This window comes from Erpetoichthys calabaricus, chromosome 6 (genome assembly GCF_900747795.2).
Source record: "Erpetoichthys calabaricus chromosome 6, fErpCal1.3, whole genome shotgun sequence".
NCBI lineage: Eukaryota > Metazoa > Chordata > Cladistia > Polypteriformes > Polypteridae > Erpetoichthys > Erpetoichthys calabaricus.
The window spans coordinates 80,528,604-80,546,827 of record NC_041399.2 but is presented as its reverse complement, the minus strand read 5'-3'; the positions used below and the strand labels follow the sequence as shown (position 1 = coordinate 80,546,827).

The 18,224-nt window shown below is 39.1% G+C and overlaps 1 protein-coding gene across 1 annotated transcript in view; it reads left to right on the top strand.

Annotated features, from left to right (window-relative positions):
* The window catches only part of smchd1 (structural maintenance of chromosomes flexible hinge domain containing 1), a 509,382-nt gene that overhangs the window by 480,314 nt on the left and 10,844 nt on the right, over positions 1–18,224 (top strand). Inside the window, 2 exon segments of the mRNA XM_051928888.1 lie at positions 308–466; positions 15,194–15,260. Coding sequence (XP_051784848.1) covers positions 308–466; positions 15,194–15,260 — 226 coding nt within the window.

Sequence of the window (18,224 nt, the reverse complement as noted above, 5' to 3'; positions counted from 1 at the left end):
TATTGCACCCGAGCAAAGTTATCCCTATATTCATAGCATTTTAATAAATATCTTTTATATATCACTGTTTCTGATTTTTCTTTTCAACAAATTGTTGCAAGTTTTTAGATTTATTTCTTTTGACATAGCATGATGTACATTACACTGTTTTATAGATCACTGGGTAGAATTCCTACTTTTAATATATTGTAAGTTTAGTATCTGTGGCAATAAAATGTGAAAATTACTTTTGAGCTGAATACTTTTTCAAGACATTGTATACCATAAGACATATTACTAATAACTAGTGCATCTTTTTTTTCTTCAGATCTTCTTCAGCAGTACCGCACTGCAGTGATCAAATGCTCTACAGTTAATGAAGAATTACATTTACAGATGGAAGCTCTGAATTCTCCAGAAATGAAACAAAAAAGAGAAGAACTTTCATTGCAAGAGAAACAGCTGAAAGGTATCGAAAAGAAACTAGGTGAGTTGAGGAATGCTCCCTGATCGAGAGATGGTGTTTGTGTATTGTTTAACTTTGAATTTATTTGTATTAAGCTGTGCTGCAGGTGAGTTTGGTAAGTTTTAGCCACACTGGAACATTAAGGCTTAAATCAAGTAAACCTTAAAATCATTACTTTTTTTTTCTTTTTTTACATATTTAACAGTAGAATCCCTCAAACCTACGAAAATATTCGTAATACCAGGCCACCTTAAATTCCCTTGCACCTCCTCATCAGCGTCTTTGTTTTGCAAATGTGTTGCAATCAGCACAAGCAGCCTGCTATCCCATCCCCCACTGAGGCAGCTGAAGTCTCTTTATCTGGGAGTTAGGTGTCTGGAATTGTATAGGGTAAATAATATATAGTTATTTGGAATACATACTTTGTCTACAATGGTCTGTGTAAATGTAGGGTGACAGAAATTGCAAGGTAAGAAATGTTACACATAACTAAAACAAACTTTTTTCTTAATATAACAATAATGACAAAATGCTGACGTGAAGTGTATAATGTGTGAAGACCTTACACAAAAGGTATAACTAACCAAGTACGTTTTTATTCAAGTATATAACCGAAGAAGAAAAAAAATTTACATGTTGCTGTCAATGTGTAAAAACCGAAGCCCAAATATCAATCAACACAAAGTAGACATGTCAGCTTGGCTGGTGCAGAGGTAAGAACTGCTGTCTCGTAATCAAGTGGTTGCAGGAGTGAGCCTGGGTCCTCCCCTCATATACAGTATATACCGTTTTGAGTAGTGAGCTGCTATTATTATTACTATTACATAATACAAACATACATTTGATTTGAGTCTGTAACACCTGGTGTGTATTTTTCTACTTGTAAAAGTAGCCTTTTTTATTTATTATTACTCTGTTTAATTCTCTCAGTCACATTCATGTGGTACAACGAACTTGCCTCTCCTTCTCTGATTTGTTGTCGTTTATCTTCATTCTTTTCACAAAAGCAATGATGACCCCAGCTGGCACTGTGGTTGATGCCTGGTCAGAACTATTTGAGGCATATCGGGCATAAGTGGCATTTGATGTGTATTTTCTTCATAATTGTGGTTTACATTGTCCTTAAAGACTTCATTCAAGCAGATACTTCTAGTTATTTTCACTTTCTTGCGTTGCATTTCCTGTCATCCTACATTTACCCAGATTGTTGTAGACACGGAACACACATGCAATGTATGTATTCCAAATAACAATATATTATTTACCCTATATAACTCAAGGCACCTTACACCCAGATAAACAGACTTGAGCTGGGAGAACTTTAGCTGTGTCGGTGGGAGGGATGGAATAGCAGGCTGCTTGTGCTGATTGACACATTTGCCAAACAAAGACGCTGATGAGAAGGTGGGAAAGAATTTATGGTGGCCCGGGATTATGACTTTATTCGTAGGCTTCAGGGATTCTAGTGTTAATGCACACATCTTTGGGATATAGGCAGAAATACAAAAGGACAAAGAACTTCAAAATTCTATACAGTGCCGTAAACTGGGTTATAGCCAAGGTCTCTGAATCTGTCTGTGACCTTCTGTCCTTCCAGCAGAGATTTCCCAGTTTCAGCAAATGTCTGTAACTGTTTTTTTTTTCTCTTTTTATTACTCAACCCATATTAATTCTAATATCTAAGTTTTGCCACTGACAAACAGCACCTGAAAAGAACAAAAAAAAAAAAAACATGGCCGTTCAGTAAAGATGATGTGGAAAAGCACATACTTGGAACGTGAAATACAACGAAACCCCAAAGCATTAATCCATCCTACTCTTTCAGTAACTGTGGTACTTTATAGTTGTATCTTGCAGCTAGTACAGGGATTTCCTGATTCATCAGTGCTAGGCAATCTGCCACTACAGGCAGCAGGACAAATTAACAAAATTAACTCTAATAAAGGCTTTCTTTTTGGACCGTTAGGCTTTGTTTGTATTAATATTTTAGAAAAGAAAAATATGTCCACAGAATTTCCTGATTGATCATGTCTGTAAAATCTTTTCATTTGCTAACAAAAATGGCAACCTTGTGTAAAAAAGTGACCTTATCTCAAGATGAATTTCAGTTTTCAGTCCACAACAGAGCAAGTCCCAAAACCTACATCAAAGGTATCTGTCTTCAGTTGAGATCATTTATATTTTCCAAAATGGGCCTCAGTGGTTGCCATTTATCTACAGCATCACCTTAGTTATAAGTTGTAAAATTTCCTGTCTGTGTCTCATTCTGTTTAATTCATGAATACAGTAATCCCTCGCTATATCGCGCTTCGACTTTCGCGGCTTCCCTCTATCGCGGATTTTATATGTAAGCATATATAAATATATAACGCAGATTTTTCGCTGCTTCGCGGGTTTCTGCGGACAGTGGGTCTTTTTACTTCTGGTACATGCTTCCTCAGTTGGTTTGCCCAGTTGATTTCATACAAGGGACGCTATTGGCGGATGACTGAGAAGCTACCCAATCAGAGCACACAGTTAAGTTCCTGTGTGCTGATTGGCTCAGCGATGGTGCACCGAATTCGATTCTGCTGCGTTAACCAGGAAGTCTCATCTCACACATTCAGCATCATTTTTCGCTGTGTAAAGAGTTAACTATTGTGCTCTTTTGTGTTTGTTTGTGCATAGTCGAGACCTTTGCTTTGGCTCCAAAATGATCTGCTCCTGCTACTGCTTCAGGGTCCGTGCCCAAGCACCAATGGAAGATACTAACGATTGCCGAAAAGGTAAAAGGTTTGGATATGTTGAAGGAAGGGAACGGCTACACTTCTGCAGGACGCCATTATGGCATCAATGAGTCCACGATTCTTTTTATTTAAAAAGGAGGAAAAGAGTATAAGATCTACGTCCACAGTGTCCTTTAACCAGGGCACAGAACGAGTTCTAAGTGGACATAATAAGGCGGTAAGGTTTATAAGAGTGTGTGAAGGGTTTATAAAGCCTTAAAATATATATAAATAATAAAATAAATATAAGATCGCTACTTCGCGGATTTTCACCTATCGCGGGGGGCTCTGGAACGTAACCCCCGCAATAGGTGAGGGATAACTATATTTTTGCTTAACAGCCCAATTATGTGAGGCAAATAAATGTATGCTACTATTGTAAACCAGTTAGAAAACGTACGCATGATGTAACATTCAGGTGTGTTCAGCAACTAAGTTTAGTGATATAAATGTTGGAGCATTTCACATGTTTACCTCATCCAAGAGTCAGTTATCACATTGTTATTAAATATTTTTGTAACAGTCATATTCAAAAATAACAGCAATAACATAATGCCACTACTTGTATTAGTTGACTATGTTAAATACATGCTTTTTAACAGTACTTTACAATACAGTTCAAAAGGGAACACAAATAGAGTTATGGTTAGGGAATCCATTCCCGGACGCTTCCCATTCCCACATTCGTATGCATGGTGTAACATTCAGGTGTTTTCGGCAACTAAGTTTAGTGGTATAAATGTTGGAGCATTTCACATGTTTACCTCATCCAAGAGTCAGTTATCACATTGTTATTAAATATTTTTGTAACAGTCATATTCAAATATAATAGCAATAACATAAATGCCACTACTTGTATTAGTTGACTATGTTAAATACATGCTTTTTAACAGTACTTTACAATGCAGTTAAAAAGGGAGCACAAATAGGGTTATGGTTAGGGAATCCATTTCCGGATGTTTCCCATTCCCGGGAATGAAACTGCTGGAATTCCCGGCTGAAAGGGAATGGCCAAGCTCCTATATATAGTGTGTAAAAATAGATCAAGAAATAACAGAGTTATAGTTGAAAATAATTAAGTGGCACGGTTTTTTGTCCCACGGTGTAGTGTGTTACTCATTAACACTAGAATTACCAGAGCCTACGAAAAAACTCGTAGATCCAGCCCACCTTAAATCGCTTCTTAAAACCGTTCTCACCTCTCCGCCAGCGTCTTTTGTCATCTAAATGTACTAATAAAGGCAAGCTGCCAGCAGCCGGCTATTCCATCCCCCCAACGACTTAGAACGTAAACGAGCTTTTCCCAGCTCATGCCTTGATTGATTATCTGGGAGTGAAGTGGAGTTTTAGAGTAGAAATAATAGATTCTTATTTGGAACACAAGCATTTCATATGTGTTGCATTTCTACAGTAATCTGTGTAAACACATTGTTAAAACAGAAACGTTTTACAATATTCTAGTAGCAAATGACAAAGTATAGGCATAAACTATATAATGTATGAAGCCTGAAGTCCAAATATCAAAGAAACACTTTCACAAAGGTACAAAAAAAAAGCCACCGCCAAAAAAAGTCGCCTTAGTGTATGACACTGACACGCATTAGCTATCACTGCTTCCATGGCGCAACAGTATCAGTCGCTGGCTGGGAGTCCAAAGGTCATGAGTTCGATCCTGCACAACTCCATTTTGAGAAGTGTTCTTATTTTCACTATTTTAGAATAAAAACATACATTTGATTTCAGTCTGTAACAGCCGGTGTAATTTATGATATTTGTTAAGGTTAGCTTTATTTTTTTTTTAAATTCACTTTTCATTGTCTCAGTCGCGTTCAAGATCCTTCCCTACCGCCCCCCACCTGACACTGCTGTTTTCACATAAAGACGCGCTATAGTTCTGCAGTGTATCACGATACATACGACCGCGTGTTTTTTTCCCCCAATATTGCCAGTCCCCGCGTGTTGCTGTATGCCGTTTCTTTTGTACTCCAGGACATGCAGAGGAAAGCATAGTAAAGAGCAGTAACTTCAGCGCTATATGCAATCATCAGACACTCCCCATCTGATGCTGTTTTCACATAAAGACGCAATATAGCTCTGCAGTGTACTTGTGACTGCATTGTCGTACCAATGCTTGCGAACTGAAGTGTCTGCATGCACTTTTCGTGGCATTATACGTGTATTTTTTGAGTATGCCCATGTAGCTCAAACACAGGAACATATGTTGATGTAAAAGTATAACAAAACAAGTGCACTTTTATTCAAGACTATAACCGAAGAAAAAAGAAAGCAAGTTACAGTATGCGGTTGATATGACAGCTTGCGTGGTGCAATGCTAAGAACTGTTGATTTCCATTCCGTGCTATATAACTGTTAACATTTGAATCTGATGATTGCATATATCTCTGTCTTATTCAGTGCGCGCAAGAACATGCAGGTGGCCAGTTGCTGAGTGCTACAACGCACATTTTAAAAAAAGAAAGAGACAAATATATGTGACGTTTTGAAGAAATCATTTTATGACGCGAATAGTACCAATCAGAAAACATCGTCGAAGTAATGCAATATTATTTGAAGCGTCAGATCGGGTGTGAAGTTATACTGGCGCTGTTTGAGTCAGATCAGAAGCTGAATAAGCTGAAAAAGCTCCTGTTCTGACTCTAAGTAAAAAAGCATGAATTAATCAACAGAAATAACCGCGATTGACATTTTAAAGTTAACGATTTACAGTGCATACCAATTTATAAATTCAATGTCCGTTTGAGGAAAAAAAAAAAAACTTTCTTCAATGCTGGGAATCGAACTCACGTCTCTGTAGCACGACAGGGCTGCTGTGCCCCAAGTCAGCAAACCATAGCGTTAAGCCACGGAAGCTGTTGTATCACCTTTGAACCTTTTGTGAAAGTGTTTATTTGATGTTTGGACTTCAGGCTTCACAGATTCTATAGTTTATGCCTACATTTTGTAACATTTATTACTAAAATATGAAAAAGTTTCTGTTTTAGCAATGTGTTTACACAGATTACTGTAGAAACGGAACACGCATGAAATGCATGTATTCCAAATAGCGATCTATTATTTCCATTCTAAAACTCCAGCAGTTCAGTCACTCCCAGATAATCAAACAAGGCATGAGCTGGGAAAACTTAGTGAACGTTCTGCGACGGTGGGGGATGGAATAGCCGGCTGCTCGCTGCTCCTCTTAATCGGCATATTTAGAAGACAAAAGAGAGGTGAGAACAGTTTTAAGGTGGCCGGATCTACGAGTTTTTTTGGAGACTCTGGTAATTCTAGTGTTAATTCAGTCGACAACAGACCAGCAGCAGTCAGTCTTCCAGCTCCCACTAAGACTGAGCACAGTGGACTGGGAGGTGTCTGCACTCTGCAGCTCACGAATGTCAGGACGGGGCAGAGTGCTGTTGACAGCTTTGATCAGCAACTTGAAATTGCAATGCGTCAGTCTGTTGCATCTGCATTATCTGTGCCAAGAAACTTGCCATCTCAGAATGATGACAAGAAACTGGATGCATCAGTAAAAGCTGAAATGGCGGTGTTTCAGAGCAATGGCAAGCGCAGCCGTTGTTTAGAACAAGTGTATCAGTATCTGATGACTGTGCCGCCTACTTCAGTGGAGGCAGAGCGTGCTTTCTCAGTGGCTGGCATACTCTGCACGAAGGTGCGCTCTCACCTGGACAACTGCACGCTCAACACATTGTGCTTTTTACGCTCTTATTACCGCAACTAACTAGATACATGTACTTGTATGACAGCATGAATTGCTTGTAGTTAAGGTTAGTCTTTTATTGGTGCCATCATATTGCAGTAGTTTTATTAAAAATAAGTGTCGCTTGTTCTAAAACCGTTCACATGTGAGATGCCCGTGCTCTGTGTCATTCCCGGGAATGGATTCCCTAGTTATGGTGGCTCAATAGCGTTTATAGATTCAAATTCAAGTGATGTAAAAATTGCATTTATTGATGTGTGTTAGAGGTGGAAGATCTGTGACTATTATTCCATTTGCTTAAATGTAGTACCTCATAATTGGCAAAAAAATACTATAAATACAAACTGTACAATACTAGCATAAAATAACTATCAGTACTGCAATGAAAAGAGAAAAACTGAAAAATGTTCCCTACATATCTATTGATTTAATAATAGTTAAGAGACAGTAATTTTTTATAGTTCTATAAATAAATTAGAACTTGGAAAAGACCTCATGGTTTGCATAATGGGTATATTAAAGGTGACAATTAAAATAAAGATTTTAATTCCAGTCTGAAGCTACACTGAAGCAAAAGAAACTCCTTGGGTCCATATAAACAACAATATATGCTCAGTCTGTTTTACTTATACTGCTGGTCTGACACAAACTAAAATCCTGCCCTGTCTTTGCTATTAAGGGCCAGCATGGTCCTTGTTGCTTGTTCAGTGGCTCCAATATTCTGCTCGCAGGCCAAACTCACCCTGTGCTTTTATCAGTTAGGACATCTGCACTTTTAATTAATTAGTTTAGACACCGTTTAGCTGCAGGTTAATATCATCTGTTCTTTACATTAACAATCTGTAGATAATATTAGTTCAATGAATTCGGTTTTGTATATACTTATATAATTCCTTTCCACTCAACACGTGTTTCCAGAAAAGTGACTTTTTTTTGTACTTCCTATGATTAGCTTACCTAAATCTGCAAGAGAAGGGTGCTTAAGTGAACTACTTGCATGTGTGCACTGTCCCCTGGATCTGATTCACTTGCATTGGGCATTTGTCAGATGCATAAAACAAGAAAATATACAAGTTCAAGCGACCACTCTCAAGGTAATTTGAAACAGTAACAGTAATAAAGTAATTCATAGCTGAAGTCACACAGAACATTTCTCCATTTTAAGATAGATGAGTTTGCAATTTTGCCAAAACTTTTCATTGGGAGATTTTCAAATTTCAAAACTTTGTACAGCGTGATCTATTTAAGATATCTGAACAGAAATTGAACTGTCTTGACAAATTCCTTTGAAGAGTAAGCATGCCACATATCAACAAAATTGGACTATGGTGGGGCCAAGATGTTTATGCAGACAAACTAACAAATAAAAAAATAGACAGATATGGCTATCGCAATAGGTACTTTGAGTATTATATGCTAACATACCTAAAACTGACTTTAAAAATACTAGATTTATAGTGTGTAATTTGGCAAGGTCTTTATAATGTTTATTTCTTACTTGACATCTTAGGTTTTCTGATTTTTAAGTGTCTGGAGTTTTTTTTGTTTTTGTGGGTGTCCTTGATTCAAGGAAGAGAGCAATGCAGTTTATTTACAATAGCAAAGGTTAGAGAATTAATATATACAGTACAGGGTATTTGATAACTTGCAGGTGTGGGCTGAAGCTGGAAGTCCGTTGTCACCACGATTTTTCTTCACTTAGCTTGAGGTGTGGTATCTTCTTTCTCCACAAGATGGAGTATTGAGTTAAAAATCAAATCTGTTTTCTTTGTAGTATTTACGTCACCTTTAGCAGTCTTTCCACCCATTACTATCTCCTGCTAACTACAAAATCTTCTCACAATTTTACCATACAGAAGTCTTTTTTCCCCTTAGAAATAAAAATATTTTTTATGGGGGCATTCACTGTTAATTAGTTTTAAATTCAGATGTACAGTGCATCCGGAAAGTATTCACAGCGCATCACTTTTTCCACATTTTGTTATGTTACAGCCTTATTCCAAAATGGATTAAATTCATTTTTTTCCTAAGAATTCTACACAGAACACCCCATAATGACAACATGAAAAAAGTTTACTTGAGATTTTTGCAAATTTGTTAAAAATAAAAAAATTGAGAAAGCGCATGTACATAAGTATTCACAGCCTTTGCCATGAAGCTGAAAATTGAGCTCAGGTGCATCCTGTTTCCCCTGATCATCCTTGAGATGTTTCTGCAACTTAACTGGAGTCCACCTGTGGTAAATTCAGTTGATTGGACATGATTTGGAAAGGCACACACCTGTCTATATAAGGTCCCACAGTTGACAGTTCATGTCAGAGCACAAACCAAGCATGAAGTCAAAGGAATTGTCTGTAGACCTCCAAGACAGGATTGTCTCGAGGCACAAATCTGGGGAAGGTTACAGAAAAATTTCTGCTGCTTTGAAAGTCCCAATGAGCACAGTGGCCTCCATCATCCATAAGTGGAAGAAGTTCGAAACCACCAGGACTTTTCCTAGAGCTGGCCGGCCATCTAAACTGAGCGATCGGGGGAGAAGGGCCTTAGTCAGGGAGGTGACCAAGAAACCGATGGTTACTCTGTCAGAGCTCCAGAGGTCCTCTGTGGAGAGAGGAGAACCTTCCAGAAGGACAACCATCTCTGCAGCAATCCACCAATCAGGCCTGTATGGTAGAGTGGCCAGACGGAAGCCACTCCTTAGTAAAAGGCACATGGCAGCCCGCCTGGAGTTTGCCAAAAGGCACCTGAAGGACTCTCAGACCATGAGAAAGAAAATTCTCTGGTCTGATGAGACAAAGATTGAACTCTTTGGTGTGAATGCCAGGCGTCACATTTGGAGGAAACCAGGCACCGCTCATCACCAGGCCAATACCATCCCTACAGTGAAGCATGGTGGTGGCAGCATCATGCTGTGAGGATGTTTTTCAGCGGCAGGAACTGGGAGACTAGTCAGGATAAAGGGAAAGATGACTGCAGCAATGTACAGAGACATCCTGGATGAAAACCTGCTCCAGAGCACTCTTGACCTCAGACTGGGGCGACGGTTCATCTTTCAGCAGGACAATGACCCTAAGCGCACAGCCAAGATATCAAAGGAGTGGCTTCAGGACAACTCTGTGAATGTCCTTGAGTGGCCCAGCCAGAGCCCAGACTTGAATCCGATTGAACATCTCTGAAGAGATCTTAAAATGGCTGTGCACCGGCGCTTCCCATCCAACCTGATGGAGCTTGAGAGGTGCTGCAAAGAGGAATGGGCGAAACTGGCCAAGGATAGGTGTGCCAAGCTTGTGACATCATATTCAAAAAGACTTGAGGCTGTAATTGCTGCCAACGGTGCATCGACAAAGTATTGAGCAAAGGCTGTGAATACTTATGTACATGTGATTTCTCAGTTTTTTTATTTTTTAAAAATTTATAAAAACCTCAAGTAAACTTTTTTCACGTTGTCATTATGGGGTGTTGTGTGTAGAATGCTGAGGAAAAAAATGAATTTAATCCATTTTGCAATAAGGCTGTAGCATAACAAAATGTGGAAAAAGTGATGCGCTCTGAATACTTTCCAGATGCACTGTACTTGTTAGCATATGTCTTGGATTTATACTTTGCTGCTGATCTAGGCTCACATGCAGGACTATAATGAAAGGGGGGTAAAATATACATGGTTAATAAAATTAGTGTAAGAACTATATTTTTGACAGTCAGACAGCATTTAATCATACTATTTATTAAATGTGATTAACATCAGCACTGGTTTAAGCATGGTCGTTACCCTGGTCAGTTAATTCTTTTTAAAATTATTGAGAAGTGGTTTCTCGTAGCCCAGCCCAGAACAGCACATTAAACACTCTACATTGCTATACTTTATCCTGTCTAACATTGTTGAATTTCTTCCATTATAAACGAGTAACTGGTTGGGATGGAGGGCAAGAGTGTATAAGTGTGGACTGCAGTTGTCTGGCTCCCCCCTCAGGGTTTCCTCTTGCCTTGTGCTTGATGCTGCTGGAATAAACTGACTTGTGTTAAGCAGGTTTAAGAATGTTATGTAATTTTAGCCTTTTTTTATTTCATTTACTACTGGCAGTCAGGGTGGCATCAGTACTAATGAAAACAAAAGGAAAATTAATTCCAAGATGCCGAAATTCTGTTTTCAGTGATTAATATTCAGCTTATACATTAGTCATCTACAACATTGAAACCACTGACAGGTGAAGTGAATAGCATTGATTATGGCAATTGTCAAGTAATGGGATATATTTGGCAGTAAGTGAACTATCAGTTCTTGAATGAGATGTGTTGGAAGCAGGAAAAGTGGGCAGGTATAAGGATCTGAGCAGCTTTGACAAAAGCAAAACTGTGATGGTTAGAGAAATGAGTCTCCAAAATGTTAGATCTTATGGGGTGTTCCCAGTATGCAGTGGTTAGCACCTACCAGAAGTTATCCAAGAAAGGACAACCAATTGATTTGCAACGTTGTCATGGGCACCAAAGGCTCATTGATATTTGAGAGGACTGAAGGCCAGCCCATCTAGTCCAATCCCACAATACAAATACTGTAGCAAAAATTGCTAGAAAATTTAATGCTGGCTTTGACAGAAAGGTATTAGAGCACAAAGAGCATTGCCTGTTGCTGCATATATGGCTATGCAACTGGAGACTGGTCAGAGTGCCCTTACTGATCCCCTGTCTTTCGCCAAAAGTGCCTACAATGAGCCTGTAAGGGTCAGTACAATTCCATGGAGCAATAAAAGAAGGTGACCTGGTCTGATGAGTCATGTTTTCTTTTAGATCTTGTAGACGGTCGTGTGTGCACATTATTCACTTGAGGAAGAGATGGCAGCAGGATGCACTATAGGAAGAATGCAAGCCAGTGGAGGTAGTGTGATGCTCAGGAAGATGTTCTGCTAAGAAGCATTGAGTTCTTTACATTATGTGGATGTTATTTTGACACATATCACCTACCTAAATATTGCTGCAGGCCACGTGTACCTCTTCATGACAACGATATTCCCTACAAAAATTATATAGGATTGGTTTGAGGAACATGACAATGAGTTCAAGGTGTTGACTTGGCCTCCAAATTCCCCAAATCGCAATCTCTTGCATTTATCACAGACTGTGGTTTATAAGATAGGTCATGCCTTCCAGTTGTCATTTGTCCGTCTCTCTGGAAATTTCTCTCTCCCCTCTCTCTCTCTCTCTGTCTCAGCTGAATTGCATGACTTTGAAATAAATTTCACAGATTATATTAGCACAAAATAATCTTGCTACACATGGCTCTGTATGAGTGAGTCTGAAATGCATCCATGTGTATGTGTGTATATATGTAATATATATACACAGTGGGGCAAAAAAGTATTTAGTCAGCCACCAATTGTGCAAGTTCTCCCACTTAAAAAGATGAGAGAGGCCTGATTTTCATCATAGGTATACCTCAACTATGAGAGACAAAATGAGAAAAAACAATCCAGAAAATCAACATTGTCTGATTTTTAAAGAATTTATTTGCAAGTTATGGTGGAAAATAAGTATTTGGTCACCTACAAACAAGCAAGATTTCTGCCTCTCACAGACCTGTAACTTCTTCTGTAAGAGGCTCCTCTGTCCTCCACTCGTTACCTGTATTAATGGCACCTGTTTGAACTCGTTATAAATATAAAAGACACCTGTCCACAACCTCAAACAGTCACACTCCTAACTCCACTATGGCCAAGACCAAAGAGCTGTCAAAGGACACCAGAAACAAAATTGTAGACCTGCACCAGGCTGGGAAGACTGAATCTGCAATAGGTAAGCAGCTTGGTGTGAAGAAATCAACTGTGGGAGCAATTATTAGAAAATGGAAGACATACAAGACCACTGATAATCTCCCTCGATCTGGGGCTCCACGCAAGATCTCACCCCATGGGGTCAAAATGATCACAAGAACGGTGAGCAAAAATAGTGAATGACCTGCAGAGAGCTGGGACCAAAGTAAAAAGGCTACCATCAGTAACACACTACGTTGCCAGGGACTCAAATCCTGCAGTGCCAGACGTGTCCCCCCTGCTTAAGCCAGTACATGTGCAGGCCCAAAAAAAGTTTGCTAGAGAGCATTTGGATGATCCAGAAGAGGATTGGGAGAATGTCATATGGTCAGATGAAAAAAACTCTACTCATCGTGTTTGGAGGAGAAAGAATGCTGAGTTGCATCCAAAGAACACCATACCTACTGTAAACCATGAGGGTGGAAACATCATGCTTTGGGCTGTTTTTCTGCAAAGGGACCAGGACGACTGATCCGTGTAAAGGAAGGAAAGAAGGAATGGGGCCATGTATCGTCAGATTTTGAGTGAAAACCTCCTTCCATCAGCAAGGGCATTGAAGATGAAACGTGGCTGGGTCTTTCAGCATGACAATGATCCCAAACACACCTCCCGGGTAACAAAGGAGTGGCTTCGAAAGAAGCATTTCAAGGTCCTGGAGTGGCCTAGCCAGTCTCCAGATCTCAACCCCATAGAAAATCTTTGGAGGGAGTTGAAAGTCCGTGTTGCCCAGCGACAGCCCCAAAACATCACTGCTCTAGAGGAGATCTGCATGGAGGAATGGGCCAAAATACCAGCAACAGTGTGTGAAAACCTTGTGAAGACTTACAGAAAACATTTGACCTCTGTCATTGCCAACAAAGGGTATATAACAAAGTATTGAGATGAACTTTTGTTATTGACCAAATACTTTTTTTCCACCATAATTTGCAAATAAATTCTTCAAAAATCAGACAATGTGATTTTCTGGATTTTTTTTTCTCATTTTGTCTCTCATAGTTGAGGTATACCTATGGTGAAAATTACAGGCCTCTCTCATCTTTTTAATTGGGAGAACTTGCACAATTGGTGGCTGACTAAATACTTTTTTGCCCCACTGTATATAAATAAATAATATGACTGTGTCTTTTGCTTGATGGTGCATGAATAAAAACCTAATCCATGCATTCCCAAGGACTGGAAATTGGATGTAGTCACTGGATCAGTGGTTGGATTAATGATATTCTTAAGTAAGTTTATATAATTTCTAGTAACTCTACCTTAGGGCAGCACAGTGGCGCAGTGGGTAGCGGGTCCCCCCTGCGTGTAGTTTGCATGTTCCCCCCGTGTCTGCGTGGGTTTCCTCCGGGTGCTCTGGTTTCCTCCCACAGTCCAAAGACATGTAGGTTAGGTGCATTGGCGATTCTAAATTGTCCCTAGTGTGTGTGTGTGTGCGCACCCTGCGGTGGGCTGGCGCCCTGCCCGGGGTTTGTGTCCTGCCTTGTGCCCTGTTTTGGCTTGGATTGGCTCCAGCAGACCCTCGTGTTCTGTAGTTAGGATATAGCGAGTTGGATAATGGATGGATGGATAACTCTATCTTAATGCTACATAAGTTGTCTGGGTACCTTTTTCACTTTTAGCCAACTCTGTTTCAGGTTATCCTTTTTAAATAATCTGCTACATACATGAATGGACAGGATTATAAATGAGTACATTAGAGGGTCAACTGAGGTTGGATGGTTTGGAGACAAAGTCAGAGAGGAGAGATTGCATTGATTTGGACATGTACAAGGGAGAGATGCTGCGTATATTGGGAAAAGGATGCTAAGGATAGAGCTGCCAGGCAAGAGGTAGGCCTAAGTGAAGGTTTATGGATGTGGTGAGAGAGGATGTGCAGGTGATGGGTATAACAGAGCAAGATGCAGATGACGGAAAGAAATGGAAAAAGATGATCTGCTGTGACAACCCCTAATGGAAGCAGCTGAAAGAAGTGTATTTTTGCTCATTGGTTGAAAATTATGTTGTTGATTAGTATTTTGATCTTGTTGATGGGTGTTCTTTTCGTTTCTCCCAAATTAAAAAGATCCTTCCAAAACCACTGTCTGCAGCTGGAACAAAATAATTTGGTTTGTGTTATTTGCAACTGTTATATTTAATGCACTGTACCTGTTTAAAACTGAAAATATATTTGGAATTCAAGTTTTAAAGAAGACACTTACCTCAAATTATTTCCTAGGTGTAGTTATCTCAAAAGTATTTTTTATGTTAATGCCATCCAGCAGTAACCTTAAAATTCCATATGGCTTTTACAGATACTGTACTAATATCCTGTTGTTTAATATCCAATGAAGAAGTTTACAATTGTGAAGTTGTTAAAGAGTTTCTTGCTGGAAGTATTGTAAACGTTGACCTTACTTGTTCGTTGCTTATCTTTATCTTTCTTTAATTGCTCAATTATCTTTTTTTATTTTCTTTGCCCAAGGTATGACACCAAAACGAGAGCATGGTGAAAACAGAACATGTCATGATGGCTCGCAGAGTAGTGTTGAGTAAGTGGTTGTTTTCTTTTCTTAAAAGACATGTATAAAATTCATGAATTACTGAGAGAATTCTAGACTGGATGTCTTTATAGTTTATCCCTCCACATTAGCTTTTTTCCTCCAGGTTTATCGCTTTCATCCTTTGCAGAAAAAAAAACTTAGGGTTAATGTTTTTCTTGCAGTACTATAGTATTATTCTTTTGTGTTAAAACTTCTTTACATTTTTACTTGTATATGATTTAAACGTGCATGTATTTTCTAAGGAACTGGTAAGATTTTTAACTCCACTGTTGTTTTTACTTGCATTGATTTTACTTGCCGTGGCCCTTGGAGGTTTTTACATTTTATGGTCATATAACTTTAATCATCCATCCATCCATCCATTTTCCAACCCGCTGAATCTGAACACAGGGTCACGGGGGTCTGCTGGAGCCAATCCCAGCCAACACAGGGCACAAGGCAGGAAACAATCCTGGGCAGGGTGCCAACCCACCGCAGGACACACACAGACACACCCACACACCAAGCACACACTAGGGCCAATTTAGAATCACCAATCCACCTAACCTGCATGTCTTTGGACTGTGGGAGGAAACCGGAGCGCCCGGAGGAAATGATGGATGGACTTTAATCATAATGGATTAAATTTGCTTTTTTGATGCTGAATCAGTATTCAAGTTATGGTATACCATGGGTGTTAAGAAAATGTTTCATTCAAACTTCAAGTTATAGTTCTTATAAAAAATAATTCACCCCTTGGAAATTTTCATATTTTGATGAAAAACATTGAATCATAATGGATTTAATTTGGCTTTTTTGACAATAGAAAAAGACTCTTTACTGTCAACCTGAAAATAGATCTCTGAAGAGTGGTCTAAAATAATTACAAATATAAAACACAGAAAAATGTATATATTGCAATACTAGAATAAAACATTTAGATGGAGTCATATTGGAAAGTACTTGTATGTTCTCATGCATAAATAAAAGCCTTTTAAGTTTACAAGTTTTGCATTAGGGCGGCACGGTGGCGCAGTGGGTAGCGCTGCTGCCTCGCAGTTGGGAGATCTGGGGACCTGGGTTCGATTCCCGGGTCCTCCCTGCGTGGAGTTTGCAACAACAACAACAACATTTATTTATATAGCACATTTTCATACAAAAAGTAGCTCAAAGTGCTTTACATAATGAAGAAAAGAAGAATAAAAGACAAATAAGAAATTAAAATAAGACAACCTTAGTTAACATAAAAAGGAGTAAGGTCCGATGGCCAGGGTGGACAAAAAAAACAAAAAAAAACTCCAGAAGGCTGGAGAAAAAAATAAAATCTGTAGGGGTTCCAGGCCACGAGACCGCCCAGTCCCCTTTGGGCATTCTACCTAACATAAATGAAATAGTCCTCTTTGTAGTTATTGTTCGCACGGAGTCACTTGATGCTGATGGTTATACAGACTTCTGGCTTTTAATCCATCCATCATTGTTGCATGTTCTCCCCGTGTCTGCGTGGGTTTCCTCCGGGTGCTCCGGTTTCCTCCCACATTCCAAAGACATGCAGGTTAGGTGGATTGGCGATTCTAAATTGGCCTTAGTGTGTGCTTGGTGTGTGGGTGTGTTTGTGTGTGTCCTGCGGTGGGTTGGCACCCTGCCCAGGATTGTTTCCTGCCTTGTGCCCTGTGTTGGCTGGGATTGGCTCCAGCAGACCCCCGTGACCCTGTGTTCGGATTCAGCGGGTTGGAAAATGGATGGATGGAAGTTTTGCATTACTAGATGTAACATAACTCCAGATCAGGCTTATTGTGATAGCCTTTTTTCTCTTTTATCGTTTTTATGCATACAACTGCTTACGGCAATAGTCATTTCTAAACTTTGTTGTTGTCTTCCACATCATGGAAATATAAATGTCCTAAACAGTAGCATCATGAATTTATTAATAAACTGCATGTTAATATTTATAATGTAGTGTCTCTGTTTGTCTATCTGTCTTAAGTAATGTAAACGGCAAATAGAGTGTGTTGCTTTATAGATCCTTTCTGTTAGGATTCAAATTAAATTGCAAGAATGATATTCTCTCCCGTAAATAAGTTTAAATTGTTCATATATATGTTTATTAGATAAGACCATTTTTGCCATCAGCATTTCCTGAAGTGTGCTTTAATGAGCTCTAAGTACAATTACCGGTCAAGGGATCCAAACGTAAAGAAGTTATGTAGAAGTTTTGTTTAAATGTCCTCATCGTCACTTGAGGTATTGAACACTAAGTAAGTGGTTGTGAAATGCAGGCATGCAAATGTAGTCAAACTTTTATTTGAAGGGTAAAATTGAAAGCATTTGTGAATATTTGCAAATCTCTACAAGGTAATTTTTGTCTGTGATGGCCTGAGACCCCATTCAGGATTGGTTAATGCCTTGTGCCATGTGAGTAGGCTTCCACATCCCATGATCCTTTGTGGCAGTGGTTTTCAGATTTGGTCCTAGGGGCACCTGTGGGTGCTTTTTTTTCTTAGAATTGGAATCCTACCTTAAAGTGTTCTTTTTCCCAGTTTGCATGTTTTTGTATTAGTATAAATCCATAAATTACATTCTGGTTATGCTGAAATTTTACTGAATGAACCTAAAATAATTGTGTTAGAGGGGTAACAATTCACAATTTCTGCCTTGTAACATTGTGTCCTTTCTAAATGGGGAAGTCCTTAGGGGGAGAGATGCTTCTGCATTATGAATAATTAGCTGGTCTACCCGTGTACCATAGAAAGCATCTGGTTTTGTGAGGAATGGTGCACAATTATTGTTATACAGATTGCTGCCACTCAGTACACATAACTGTACAGTATTTGGTACTGTTATAACAATGATTCAAAAGTGATTTGTTCCAAATTAATTTAAAATTGTTACAAATCACAATGCCGTAATTGGCCCAATCTCCAAAATTACATCTGCCTCTTCATAAAATGGGTTTGAACAAATGTCTACCAACAG